The following is a 14,163-nucleotide window of genomic DNA, read 5'->3' as shown; positions in this document are numbered from 1 at the left end:
CCCCTCCCGGTCCCGATCCCAGTGCCCCGTGGCTCCGGTGCCGGTCCTGGTGCCGGCCCGCGCGCGCGCCGGGCGGGGTTTCCGCTTCCGCCGCCGCGGCCGTGGCGGCGCGCGCGGGCCCCTTTCCCTCCCCTTCCCCTGGCGTTCCCTCCCTTTCCGGCCGCGCGTGCCGCCTGGCTGGAGCTCGGAGCCGCCGCCGCCCCGTGAGGAGCCGCCGCCGCCGCCATCATGCCGGTGTACTTCCAGCGGCCCGAGAACGCCCTGAAGCGGGCGAACGGTCAGTGCGGGCCGCGCCCCCACACACACACACAGCGCCGGGTCGCCTCCCGCTCCGCTCCCCGGCTCCCGGCCGCGCCCGCCTCGGGACCCCGCGGCCGGGCCCGCCCGGGAGAGCCCACCCGGAATCCCCCGGCGCTTGAGCGGAGGCCGCCCGGGAGCGCCTGCCCGGGAGGGAGCGGGCGGTGCGGCGGCGGCGCGGTGAAAGGGCCGGGCAGGGCCGGCGCGGCCGCGCCGCATGGCGGAGGGGAGGCAGGCCCGGCGGGCGCGGGGAGCGGGCCCGGCCCCGCCTCCGCTCCCCTGGGCCCCACGGCCGCCTCCGGGCGCAGGGGGAGCCGGGGCTGGCACGGCCTCAGCCTGCCGGCCTGGCCGTGAGCGGGCCGGAGCGCGCTGCCCTGCCCTGCCGGGCTGAGCGCACACGCGGGCTCATTCCAGGCCCCTGTGGGCACCGTGTGCTGTGTCCCGTCCTTCGCGTGACTCCGGCGAGAACGCAAATGGTAAAACTCCCTCGCTGCCGCACAGGCTGGTACCGCTGGTTTGCCTCTGGAAGACCGACCTAGGGAGACAATTCAGCGCTGTAGCCGTTGCTTGCTGGACTGGTTATATTTATCAGCTGGCTCATTTCGGGCCAAACATATGGCTTTGACGCTTCTGTTTTTTATAGTATCCTATTTTAAGCCCTTAGCGAGACCATTTAGACTGATCATTGTCACAGGGCTAATCGAAAGATGACACTTAAAGACATCCACAACTTAGGGATGATTTCTGGGCCTTTAAATGACAGCAGGAGAGGCTGTGTGGTCTGGGGACTCTGCATTATTAAAGTACTTAGTGTAACAAGGAAATGTGGAAGTACTGCACATCCTCAAGATTTTTAATCAAAAATTCATTGTAAAAATCTTTCCCACAAAGATAAAAAGACCAAAGACAAAATCAGCTTCAGTCAGCGTTCAAGGATGAAGATGTGTTGTATCAGTCCTTTCACTGGAAAAGATGCACGTACCATAATATATAAATTTTATTTATATTTGCAAATGCTTGGGTAGAGGAAGTGGCATTTGGTGTGCAAGTCACATTTCTGGAATATTGACTGTGAGCTGCTCATTATTATTATTATTGATGCTTTCCTGGAATATAAGTTCACATTTTTATAGTGCTGCAAGTCAGCTAAGTTGTGTTGAAGCGAAGGAGTGGAACTGCAGGGGGTGTTCTCCAGACAGATGCTGGCAATCCTGAATTTCAGTGGGCTGAATGGAAAACATGACAAGCAGTGTCACATCTTACAAACTGCAGGGGCTCAATCTAACCACAGCCAAGCATATTAAAGGGTGGAAAGTCGTACCTAAGGCAGATTGTGTGTTGCAGGAAGCAGTTTAACATTAAACTGGCATTTTTAATGGGGACATTCAGTGCAGTTTCCAGAGTTTCAGTGTGTGTTTTACAAGGCTCAAGTGAGCATTAGAAGCACTTCACGTTCTCAGTGACTTCAACATACAGAGGTGATGTTTGGAAATGCAAAGAGCAGGAAGAATTTTAAGTATATACAGACATGTAAGAAAAGTGTTTTTATAATTGATTAATGTAGGTCAAGGCAAACCCTCAGCTATTGTTGTTATTTGGCATTGCTTTGTACTCAGGCATGTAATGCAACTTTAAGGAGTGTTTTATTGTTGCATATAACAGCCTGCTCACTGTTAGAGATACTGTAAAGCACTTGACATCTTTGTCACCTCTTGTGGTGACATGTTTTCTCAGATTGAAAACTGAGCTTAATTCAGGATTTAGGGTTAGCAGCAGTGAGTTGATGTGTATCAGCTGGTTCTTGACCACTCAGCTTCAGTTGCTACTCTGGATACCTGTTAGCATTTTAAGAAGTATAAAAGTACAAAAAGAAGGTAACTCTTACAGCTACTTATGGACTCAGCTTTACAGTTTATATGTTACAGATCTGAGTTTCCATAACTTGCAGTTCCTACTGCAAAGCTTGGCATTGTGTGCTGTATTTGATTCTTCAGGTTCATTTTGTGCTTTTACTGAAGTGTCTCTTAAATTAGCCTTAATTATTTGACTTACTTGTAAGAACCTGCTTGGCCAGAGTTAATTAAAAGTTTCAAAACAACATAAATTAATTTTGTGCTTTGTCCAGTTGGTTATCGACCACTGAGCGCTGTGCTTGGAGTGCCCTGGCATTGTTGCAGGATCAAACTTGCCTTTCAAGTTTATTTTCATAAATAAAGTGTAAAGCTCAACAGTAATTGTCTCAAAAGCAGCTCTGAGATGGAACAGCAGTGTAAATTATGGGATGGAGGGTAGCTTTATTAAAATTCCCCTGGTGACTAAAGTACTGCTGGGCACTGCCACACCGTAACTTTGATTATCTTCAGTTGTATCAGGTGCTTTCTCTAGACAGGAGTTTGCTCATCTTCTGCCAGCTCAGTATTTACATAAACTGATCCATGAATATGAGCTGTTGTGGTCCTTAAAACCACTCTGCTGCTTTCAGTCTAAATCTTTTGCCATGTTTAACTTCAAATTTGAGGTTCCAAAACTTGGAAGCTGTCTGACTTCTGAGCCCCTGGAGCAGGCCCCTACTTAAATAATTTCTGCCATTATTTCTTTAGGAATGAGTGCTTTCCAAGGTACTTCATGGCAGTACTGACTCCACCCTCAGCCTTTAAGAGCAGGCATATTTCCCACTGGCTGTGCTTGACCTTCCTTATCTTTTAAACCTGTTGGCTTCCTATTCTGTGTGTTCATTTCTCCTGCTGTTCTGCAGTGCAGAGTACATTCAGAGCAGGGTCTGTGTGGATGTGGGTCTCTGCCTCAGTGTTTCCAGTGGGTGCTTTGCTGTGTTTTGTGCAAGGCAGAATGTGTGGGATGTCAGAGGTGGGAGTTGCTGTGATGCTGAGAGCTCCTGTTAATAACAGCAGCTGCTTAGGGATGAGTAAATGGGGCACTGGTTTCAGCAGCAAGGCTGATCTAAAAAGTGTCTGACCTTTCAACTGAACTGCAGCAGCTTTTGATGTAACTTCTGTAAACTGAAGTGCTGAACCACTCAGGAGTTAAAAACAACCAATGAACAACTTTGCTGAAGAAGTTTCTTCCTTCCTCCCTCCCTCCCTCACCTGAGAGCAGTACATTCAGTCACATTTGTGGTATGTTTTGTACCTTGTTAAATGCCCATGGTGGGTGCTGTACCCACAAGCCTCCTGGTGGGTATTCCTTGTCCTTGATGAAACCAGGATGGTTAAAACTGGAGGTGTGCATTCATACACATTCATGTGTATGAAGTGCTCAGTCATGCCTGGATGGATGGAGAGACAGCTCTGCTATCCTGAAATTCCCATGTAAATTTCCTGGTCAACATTTGTTTGCCAGTTATGTCATTGAATGACTGGCACTGAGTTGCCAATGTCTTTGGTCTGGCCAACTAAATCAAACCATCAATGCACCTGGGTAGAGTTAATGAAATACTGAGTGTTTCCTGTGTTAAGCATAAAAAAAAATGCTTCTTCTGGTGTGCAAGTTTTTGCTAACTGGGATTTTACTTTCAGAATTTCTTGAGGTTGGCAAAAAGCAGCCTGCCCTCGATGTTCTCTATGATGTTATGAAAAGTAAGAAACACCGAACATGGCAGAAAATCCACGAGCCGATTATGCTGAAGTACCTGGAGCTCTGCGTGGATCTGCGCAAGAGCCACCTGGCAAAAGAGGGATTGTACCAGTACAAGAATATTTGCCAGCAGGTATGGCTTTTGAATTTTTATGGTATGTATTTATAGCAAGCGTGGTATCTGTCAGCTGATATAATCTAAAAGTAACTGATTTGTCCTGAATTAGGATTAACCTGCCTTTTAGATGTTCCTGGGTTTGTAGCAGTTACATTTTAAAAGATACGTTGCCTATTGTGGGTGGAAACATCTTCCCGTTTTTTTGCCTTTGGTGTAGGTTAACATCAAATCCTTGGAGGATGTTGTTCGAGCCTATTTAAAATTAGCTGAAGAAAAAACAGAAGCAGCTAAGGAAGAATCCCAGCAGATGGTGCTGGACATAGAAGACTTGGATAACATTCAGACTCCAGAAAGGTGAGCAGCCTGTCTTTAAAATGTAGCAATTCACAGAAAGTATCCCTAACTTCATTCACAGTGCTGAGATATAAATGTGGTAGACTTGAAATGGAATACTAGTGGTGTTCTAGAGGTTTTAAAGGTAGGGATAAAAGCAGAAATTTTATGTTGGGAGAAATCCTGAGTAAAGAAAGCAAGCAGTAAGGAGTAGAAAATCTAGGTGCAGTGGGAGTGGTTCTGGGAGTTGGGTCACCACTTTCCAGTGTCTGCTCAGATCTGCATCTCTAGTGGTTTTGGAGAGTTTATTATGGTAAACTGATCATTACTAGTTGATGTAGAAATGCTGTTAATTATATCAGACCAATGTAATTCTTATGTGTGATAGCCTTCATTTCTTCTGACCACATTGTGCACATACAAACAAAAGGAAATGTTACTTTATATTTGTTTGGTTAAGTGATGAGATAATAGAATAACATGATATGTACAGTCAAGAGAGAATTAATAGGATAGGTAATGAGAACATAGAATGGTGATAGAAATAATAAAAAAATGGAAGAAATTACTGAATATTTGTCTTGTGTAGGAATAGAGTTGTAGTAGTCAAGTAATACTCATAAAAACCTCTGTTTTTACATGTTAAGAGCAAACCTCTCTAGTAGAAGTTGGTTGCAAAAAAGAGGACGTGTCTTCAATAGGGGGCAGTGCCATTCATGTTATTTCAGTGCCTGAAATTGTTACAGAGGAATCCACTAATAGTTAAACAGTGAAGATTGACTGACCTCTCTTTTCCTTGTTCTCCTTTCTGTAACAGAGGACTAGAGAATGGATCTTTTCAATCACACTTCTCCTCTAAACAAGCACAGTTTCCTTAGTGTTTTTTAGGTCCTGTTTTCTAGACTTCTCATGCTGTTTTGCTGGATTCACCTCTTGATCTTTTAGAGAAAGCACTGGTGATGTGTCGTGTTTAATAGTGTATGTAGTACCCAAGGATGCAAATTAAAACTGCAAATGGTGTAGTAGAAAAGATACAAGAGTTAAGACTTTATATTAAAAACAGTTCAAAAAGAATTTTCAAAATGAAGGCTTAGGGAAGATGGTTTTTTGTGAGTTTAATATGTTGAGTGGATTGTTTAGCAGAAAGGGATCATGTGGGACATAGCACTGAATTGGTCTCAGTGTCTTTGGAATGCTTTCCCCTGTCTTATATTCCTGTGAGGAGGGAATGAAGTTCTAAATGCACGATTATTGTGTCTTACTTCTGGTGTATTTAATCATCTTTTTCATGTCAGAATTTGTAAAGGATTTGAAATGCTAGTGTGAGTATTCTGGTTTCTGATGTGTGCAGATGATACCACAGCATTTGTGTCACATGTCAACATGAAGTGAACTCTGGCAGCAGTGCTGGTGACTAAAAGGGAAGTGTCAGCAAGTACTAAAGTGTTTGCATTGGCACTGATACTTGCCTCTGACAGAGGTACAGGACACAGCTCCCTCCTAGGAAAGGGAAGGTGAAAATCCTGGACTTAGTTTCCTTTGAAGGATACAAGTTTCTGATGTCTTACCTCTGGAGCTTGGACATGTCAGTCATATAGGCAGTGGCAAAAGTTTGAAACTTAAAACTTTGAAATATTTATCTGCATCCTTTAAAGGAAAAGGGAGCCATCTGAGGGACCAGTTTGAAAATAAGCAATAGACCATTCAGCAGCAATCAGCTGTTCAGATTTGTCCAGACTCGTCTTAGAACCTGGTAAGAAAAATTGATGAGAAAGAATTGAAGGGAATAACCCACTTCTCTTTTTTCTCTTTCCTTACCCCACTGCCCTGACTGAAGTGTTCTTTTGAGTGCTGTAAGTGGAGAGGACACTCAGGATCGTACTGACCGCCTGCTTTTGACACCCTGGGTTAAATTTCTGTGGGAGTCCTATAGACAGTGTTTGGATCTTCTCCGAAATAATTCTCGAGTAGAACGCCTGTACCATGACATTGCACAGCAAGGTAGGTGCAAAAGTTGGAAACTTGAACTGTAATGATGTGGTGTGTCCCCCTTAAGGGGAGGGGAACATCAAGATTTGTAGATGCATGTGGTCAAAAGGAACAACAAGAATCAGAGGGTCCTCAAAAGCTTACAGAGTTGACATGCTTGGCATGAAAATTGGTGTGTTAGTCCCAGTATAACCCCCACAGTGAGTTCTGGGTAAAGGGATAGGGTGGAACAAGAGAGGGTTGAATTAAAGAAGAGGGTTAGAGAGAAAGAATGGGAGGGTAAAAGAGAGAAGTCACCAGTCCTCAGTGTTGATCCATCTGATGGGGGTGTCCTGGGGTGTACACACACCTGGGCTTGACCTTTTTATAGATGAGTTTCTCACTTGTTATGCAGATCCGTTCTCATGCTCCATCTGTTCTTCTGGACCTTTCTGGAAATGGGTTGGAGGGCTTCCAGCGTTTTGGGTGGTCTTGATCCCCCTCTACAGTCCATACTCTCTTCTTGGCCTCTTTCCTGCACTTGTGTTGTGCTTATCTCTGGAAACCAGAACAAGGACTGGTGTTTGAGAACTATGGGATTAATGACAGGGTTTTAGTCTGTGTAATATCCAGTCATTTGAAAGCTTGTTTGACTTTACCATCTTTAGATGACTTGAGAATTTTTGTCCCACATTTTATAAAGCCAAAACCTGAATTCATGCCATTCACAGGATTTTGTGTGCTCTTAGTTCAGACTAAAAGCTGGAATCACTACATAAATTAGAACATTTTTAAAGAGAATTAAAGTATTCCCTTTGCTCTTTAATCTTAATTATGTGGAAACATCTTCATCTTTTGAGGTCAAGATGAAAATGCGCTGCATTGTCACTTACTCATTATGTGTGACAGATTGTATCATGTTTGAGATGTCTTTTGACTGCAAATGAAGATTTTTTTAAGTGTACTGATTTACATACTTGAATCCCATTTAGAAGTACCGTGAAGTCACCATTAGTGAACATTTTCCATTTCCATCATTCCTTTTTGCAGCTTTCAAGTTCTGCCTGCAGTACACGCGGAAAGCGGAGTTCCGCAAGCTCTGCGATAACCTGCGCATGCACCTGGGGCAGATCCAGCGGCACCACAACCAAAGCACAGCCATCAACCTCAACAACCCTGACAGCCAGTCCATGCACCTGGAGACCAGGCTGGTGCAGCTGGACAGTGCTATCAGCATGGAGCTGTGGCAGGTATGCACCAGGGCTCCCCATCACGCTTGGTCTGCAGCCTTTCCAGAATTTTCTCCAAGCTGTTCTTGTCTCATGGTACATGCAGCAAGGTGAAGAGAGGATAAGAGCTAAAGAATAAAGTTTTAATATCTAGAATATTGAATGCTTAGTCTGGTGTTCCTGCACAGCATTTCAAAGCAAGCTTTGATGGTAGAACTTGGAGAGATTTTTTGTTTGGCTCCCCACCCACCTTGGTTTGTAGCTTGAAAATCGGAGTGAAACAAGTTTTCAAAAATACCAACTTCTAAGCAGATAGTTAAAGTGAATATGTCCAAATAATTTATTAAGAAGGATGTAATTTCATGTAGCTGACAAAACTTTCAGATTTAAAAGTTGTGATTGAAGATCACAGCTTTCAGTAGTATTAAATATTTTATAGTCTTATAACCTTTAATAGATTTGTATTTTTTCCATTTTTGGGATGTTGCAAAAAACTTCCTAACAATGGTGTATTTGGTTGTTTTGGGGTTTTCTAGGAAGCTTTCAAAGCAGTGGAAGATATTCATGGACTGTTTGCATTGTCGAAGAAGCCACCCAAACCACAGCTGATGGCAAATTACTACCACAAAGTCTCAACTGTCTTCTGGAAATCAGGAAATGCTCTTTTTCACGCATCCACCCTTCACCGCCTTTATCACTTATCGAGGGAAATGCGAAAGAATCTCACACAAGAGGAGATGCAGAGGTGGGGAAAGATGCTTGCTGTGATCTTAGAATCTGCTTTTAACCCCCTAGGTTCAAAAATAAACTAAATTGTACCCCAAAAGAAGCAGATGACATGTATGGCTATGAGCAGCTCTGCCTAAATTGGCCAGTACTAATTGCCTCAAAAGAAATCTAGAGCAAGGAGGATGTTTTACAAAGCTGCAGTGTAAGTATTGTGAACATTAGCATCACCTTAGTTAAGCTTCCTTCTCTTTACTGAGGAGATATGCAAGTCAATAAATATCTGGTGGTTTGTTTTCTTTTTCTCTTTTGAGTGGTGGTATTTTCCTCACAAGATTTCACTGTTTCTTCTCATGCTATAGTTGGTGTGTGCTCTGTTATTTCTGGTGTTTTTCCACAGTTTTGCATCATGGATGCTCCCCATTCCTCTCTTGAACTGCTACATCCATGAACAGGAATTAGTAAGCATTCTTTTTGCACTTCTGCTTTGTCACCAGGATGTCCACTCGAGTCCTTTTGGCCACTCTGTCCATTCCCATAACCCCAGAGAGAACTGATATTGCTCGTCTCCTGGACATGGACGGGATCATCGTGGAGAAGCAGCGGCGCCTGGCCACGCTGCTGGGGCTGCAGGCGCCCCCTACCCGGGCCAGCCTCATCAATGACATGGTGGGTGCTGGGGGTCAGCTCAGCAGCTCCTCAGTGCTGAGTCCTGCTCCTCCTCGGCTTAGCTGTGGGATGGAAACTTAATAGCTAAAACAGCTGTGTGGGTAATTGGAACTTAATTGCACACTCACAAGGAGTGTTTGGAAATGGCAGTGATAATGAACACTTACAGTCTTTTATGTCACCCAAACTACAAATACTGATTTGAAACACTGGGGGGTCTGAGACATGTTAGAATCTAGAACTTTGGGGTTTTTTTCCAGCTCTGAAGTGTGTAATTAACTGAACCAAGTGCTTATTTTTCTGTTTTAAATGTGTTTTGGATAAGCACAGGCCAGATGTCAAATGTTGGACCATATGGATCTAAGTGATTATGAAAACTTCCATGTGTTTAATTTGAAGGGATGTTAGATTTATCTATCCTCAGACCTCCCCTAATGTTCATGAACAAATTGGACATTAAGTAATGGGTATTTTCAGAGAATGTTCGAATTTCTTGCAGTCATTCACACTCATATCTAAAATTTAGGTTCAAAGCTCATTTTACAATTTGAATTAATTCTTCTTGCAGTACCTCTTCAGTCTGCCTCAAACCCACAATTTAAGGCTTCAGAAATTTAATAATGGACAGGGATGTGTGGTTTTAGTTTGGATGTGGGCCTATGTTTGTGTAGTAGGCTTGTGTCTTAGAAATGGCTGAGGATGGTACTCTAGTTTGTTTAGATTGTTTGTTTTTTGTCCACTTTTCCATTTTTAACTACATTTAATTGATGTAGTGTAGAATTACTGTCACTGCAGTTAAGAATGTCATGAAAAATACCTAGTTTCCTGTATTAAAAACCACATCTGTTTCCTGTTTAACTTGTTGAATATGAAATTCTTAAAGCATTAACTATTGATTAGTACTGTATTTATATTGAGATCTTTGGAATTTTTTTGTTGACTGTAGGTCAGGTTCAATGTAGTGCAATATGTTGTCCCAGAAGTGAAAGAACTTTACAATTGGCTTGAAGTAGACTTTCACCCCCTCAAGTTGAGTGCCCGTGTCAGCAAGGTAAGGTTTTTGTAGCTCTTTGTGTGTAGTAATTGGTCTTGACTAATAGTCTGTTATTTCAATATTGATTTGTGGTAAATATCAACCAGCTTTTTCTGTTGCCTGATTTTTCAGTAGTAGCCTTATTTGGTGACATTCCATCACCATGACATGTGCACAGGTCACTGAAATCGAATGAAAATTCACTCAGGTCTTTTGGGTGCTATTCAGAGGGCTCCATAAAAGTGCAGAGTTTTGGGAATGTGTCAGAAGGTTTTGTTGGTGGAGATGATACTGAGTTAATTTTGTTTAAAGGTGCAAAATAGGAATACTGTGTGCACATGTGGGCTCATGCTGGCAAGTGGGTTGTATGCTAAGTGGAAAGATGAACCAATGACTGGTTTTACTATTAAAAGGTAGAGTGTTGGGAGGTAGAATAATGTGAGAGCTGTTGATTAGATTAGTGTAAATTCTGCAGCTGATGAAGCACATCATGTTCTTTTTCTTTGATAGTGGGAACAAAGATATTTGAGGTGCTAAAAAGAACTTGAAGGTAAATTAGCAGTGTGGTAAATGTTGCCAGTACTGTCAGTCGCCTTCATACAAAAACTGTCAGCTCTCCTTTGTAACTGTAAGTGTTCTGATCAAAGGATGCACTTCAGTAAAACAGTATCTGGACAGAAGTGCTCTTGTTTTAAGAGTGTAAACCAGAAATGTAACTTTAATGGTGAAGTTTGTACAGGTCAATGCAGATAGAGTAACTTTTCAGGCTTTTGATAGGTTCTGAACTGGGTGAAGGACCAAGCTGAGAAGGAACCTGAGCTGCAGCTGTACATTCCTCACCTGCAAAACAACACCATCCTTCGCCTTCTGCAGCAGGTATGAGTAAAGATAGTGTATGTTCCTAAGTATACATAAGTTAGAATTTGCTTTGGAGGAAGATTAGGTTGGAAACTTTAATGCCGAAATAATTTTTCTTTCTTTCAAATAGAAGACTGTTTGACTTTCAAACACATTTTTATGATATATAACCCATATCTTCAGTTCATGCATAATTTAAATACAGCTATAGTAGCTATACTTGATAGTGGGGTACAGTGGTGTAGTAATCCTCTCTAGATTTTCTTCATTACTTCTCTTTGGAGTAATGTCAGGGAGGGAAGTCTTTCACTTTGGTTTTTAGTTTCTTTTTTTTTAAATTGCATTTGTATCTTAAGGTTTATTTTTATAAAATGCACATTTCATTGACCTGCCTTCTTTACCAGTGATGAGCAGTGTTATTTCTGGTGTGCTAAAGAAATAGTTGAAGGCTAATTAGCAGCATAGCTGGATGTAGTTACTGCTGCCAGTCTCCTTCATACAAAGCAGCCATTCAGGAATGGTGTTTAATCTGAATACAGTACAGAAATAGAATCCTCAAACAGTATTTGCAACTACATTCATGTGTATACATTCATTTGTTGACAATTAAGGCCTGTACAACAACTTTTACTTCTGATTTCTTTTTATTGAGGAAAAATACTGATGTTTCTGTTCACATTCAGGTGGCCCAGATTTATCAAAGCATTGAGTTTGCTCGGCTGTGCACCCTGGTTCCCTTTGTGGATGCCTTCCAGCTGGAGCGCTGCATCGTGGATGCAGCCAGGCATTGTGACCTACAGGTGAGGGCTGTGAAAGACTTTGTGTCATGTCTGGGGTCATGTGTATTGCATGTGATAAAAAGGAACTGCTTGACAATTTGGAGGAAGAGACAAGAGTGATTTGGCTTTCAGTGCTAACTTCATTGAATAATTGAAAGTTCAGCCTCTTCCAGTGATTTTGGTTCTGTTGTTTGGGGTTTTTTTTTCTAAACCATAGAAATAAACCTTCATTGACATTGCTATTTTTCTCCTACTAATTTGAGTGGTATAGCAACATTTTTTTAAAGTTATTTCTGCTTAGAGCTTCTGTTGACTCGTGGAGATCATAAGCAGAACAACAGAGAAATTGTTCAATAAAAAACAATCCTTTCTCTTCCTGTTTTTCTATTTTTGCAAAGGTTCGCCTTGATCACACAACCCGGACACTGAGTTTTGGTTCAGATTTGAATTATTGTACTAGAGAGGATGCTCCCCTGGGCCCTCAGCTGCAGAGCATGCCTTCTGAGCAGATCAGAAACCAGCTGACTGCCATGTCCTCAGCTCTGGCTAAGGCTCTTGCAGTCATTAAGCCTCCTCACTTAATGGTAAGTGGTTTAAAGTCTTAGGAGAGTGTTGACAAAGCTTATATTTTAATGAATGTGTTTTCTCAGATTAGACATACATTTTACTTTCCTTTTTTTCAGCTTAGTGCTAATCAGTTTTTTGTGCTTTTAAAGAAGTCATTCTTAAAAGCACTCAGCTAGTTGTTTCTGGTCATAACCAAAATATGACGAAATGTACACAAGAGGCCTGAGTTTAAAATTTCCAGTCTTGCAAATACCTGGTTTAGAATATAACAAATAATAACTGATAATATGTGAGCCTACAGAACTAGGATTTGTTTAAAGTTTTGCATACATTTTTGGAAATCCAAGAGCCTGCTTCATTTATTCTTCCTGGAGAAACTGTTGTTGTGAAAAACCTGGAATGCAGCTTTATAGAACCAAACATCCCACAGCTCAAGAACTGACCTGTCTTTGTCACTTCGTTTCCTCCTCCCTGGGACTCTTGGCTTCAAGGTCAAACTCACATTTCAGGTTTTCCAGTGCTCTGTAGCAGCAAGGTGTAAATCAGTCTCAGATTTCCAACATGCTTTGGTCGTGGCAAATTAAACCTTCACTTCTTTTACTAGAGCAGTGGTAATTTTTTCATTTGTTTCAGGTTTATGAAAGATTTCATAGCTGACAAATTAGATATTTGTTCCATAGGGAAAAAAGGCTTATAGCAACATGTCTATGTTAGATTCTCTACAGATTGAAATACTAAGTGATATTCTTAAAATCTAAATGCAGAACATAGAACTGTATCATGGCACCCAATGCTCACTTTATTATGTTAGCTTGAACATACATTAGTGATTTTATAGTGTTTAAGATAAAAATATTTTTATATAGGTTTTCCCTTAAAAATATTTGATTTGTGATGGGTATTAGATTTTTATTTTGAAAGAAAAAACATGCTTTAACTACACATTTGTGGATAGAAATGGCAATTAGTCTTGGACTTGACATGTAAGTACAGTTAGTAGCTGAATTAAACATAAATCCTCCTCATTTAACTCATTAGTGGTCATTACACTTGTAAAATTGGAGAACAGTATCAAGGTTAATATCAATCTGTGATGTTAGAGAAGCTACAGAACAAGTTGATATCCTTTTTTTCCTTCCCTATTCAGGTCAAAACCTTCCATTTTTGTCAGTTGCTTAAAAGCTTTTAATTCGTCACATTTCTAATAATTCACAGAGCCATTAAATTTGTCTAAAGCTTTTTACTTTGGTGTTTCTGGCCCCTCCAATTAGCTTTGAATGTGTGCAAATCTGCAGCAAAGTATGGATGTTTCAGTGTTTTTGCTGAGTGCCCTAGAAGTGACAGGTTACTAAAAATACCCTGTGTGTGCTCACATTTCAGGAGTAGCATGGCTGGGGGAGCTGATTTGGGTTGCAGTGCTTGGCTGGACTCATGGAAATGGGCAGCTCCCTGAGCTGGCACAGTGACACCTCCTTGTGTGTACAGCATGAATGTCCACCAAGAACTGTGGGGTGCTCTGGGCAGTGCTGGGGGTGGGAAGGCTGCTTATACAGCAGTCTGTGTTCTAGTGTCTAGTAGCCTAGTGGTTTTTATAAGGTAATGAAAATGCTTTTAAATATAATGTTTAAGTCATTGACTTGATTTTTAATCATCTCACTGATAGCGTTTTGTGTTAATTAGGATACATTTTTCTTCTATTGGTGTGTTTGGAAAATAACAAAATTGAAAAGAACAGCTTTGGTGAAATATACAGTACACGTGGTGATATGTTTGTAAACATAGAGACAAACAAGATTGGCCCACACACACCCATTCCAGTCAGAGATTTCAGTATCAATAACATCTGGGTGTACAGTATTTTTGGACAGAAAAAATTGTGATACCCAAACCATGTTGCAGAATATTGTGTTTTACAGACAACTTTCTCCATGTGCACATGGTTCTGGGCAGTTGGCACTGCCTGGGATGCCACTTGGATGAGTGATTGCTTAGATT

At 41.8% G+C, this 14,163-nt stretch overlaps 1 protein-coding gene and 1 non-coding gene across 2 annotated transcripts in view; both read left to right on the top strand.

The window, feature by feature from the left end:
* The first annotated feature begins 154 nt into the window (after window positions 1–154).
* EIF3A (eukaryotic translation initiation factor 3 subunit A) overlaps window positions 155–14,163 on the top strand; it is a 28,898-nt gene continuing 14,889 nt past the window's right edge. The window contains exons 1-11 of the mRNA XM_058029218.1: window positions 155–277; window positions 3,831–4,021; window positions 4,224–4,360; window positions 6,177–6,340; window positions 7,358–7,557; window positions 8,073–8,281; window positions 8,760–8,931; window positions 9,878–9,982; window positions 10,742–10,840; window positions 11,506–11,622; window positions 12,000–12,185. Of these exons, the coding sequence (XP_057885201.1) occupies window positions 229–277; window positions 3,831–4,021; window positions 4,224–4,360; window positions 6,177–6,340; window positions 7,358–7,557; window positions 8,073–8,281; window positions 8,760–8,931; window positions 9,878–9,982; window positions 10,742–10,840; window positions 11,506–11,622; window positions 12,000–12,185 (1,629 nt within the window). The 5' untranslated portion in view covers window positions 155–228. The remainder of the gene's footprint in view (window positions 278–3,830; window positions 4,022–4,223; window positions 4,361–6,176; window positions 6,341–7,357; window positions 7,558–8,072; window positions 8,282–8,759; window positions 8,932–9,877; window positions 9,983–10,741; window positions 10,841–11,505; window positions 11,623–11,999; window positions 12,186–14,163) is intronic.
* LOC131086632 (small nucleolar RNA SNORA19) lies at window positions 11,194–11,326 on the top strand. The gene has a single exon (XR_009114774.1). It is a non-coding gene; the product is annotated as a small nucleolar RNA SNORA19 (small nucleolar RNA).

Source organism: Melospiza georgiana, chromosome 8 (genome assembly GCF_028018845.1).
Source record: "Melospiza georgiana isolate bMelGeo1 chromosome 8, bMelGeo1.pri, whole genome shotgun sequence".
Taxonomy (NCBI): Eukaryota; Metazoa; Chordata; class Aves; order Passeriformes; family Passerellidae; genus Melospiza; species Melospiza georgiana.
Note: the sequence above shows the minus strand (reverse complement) of the source record. Positions and strands in the feature narration are given on the sequence as shown.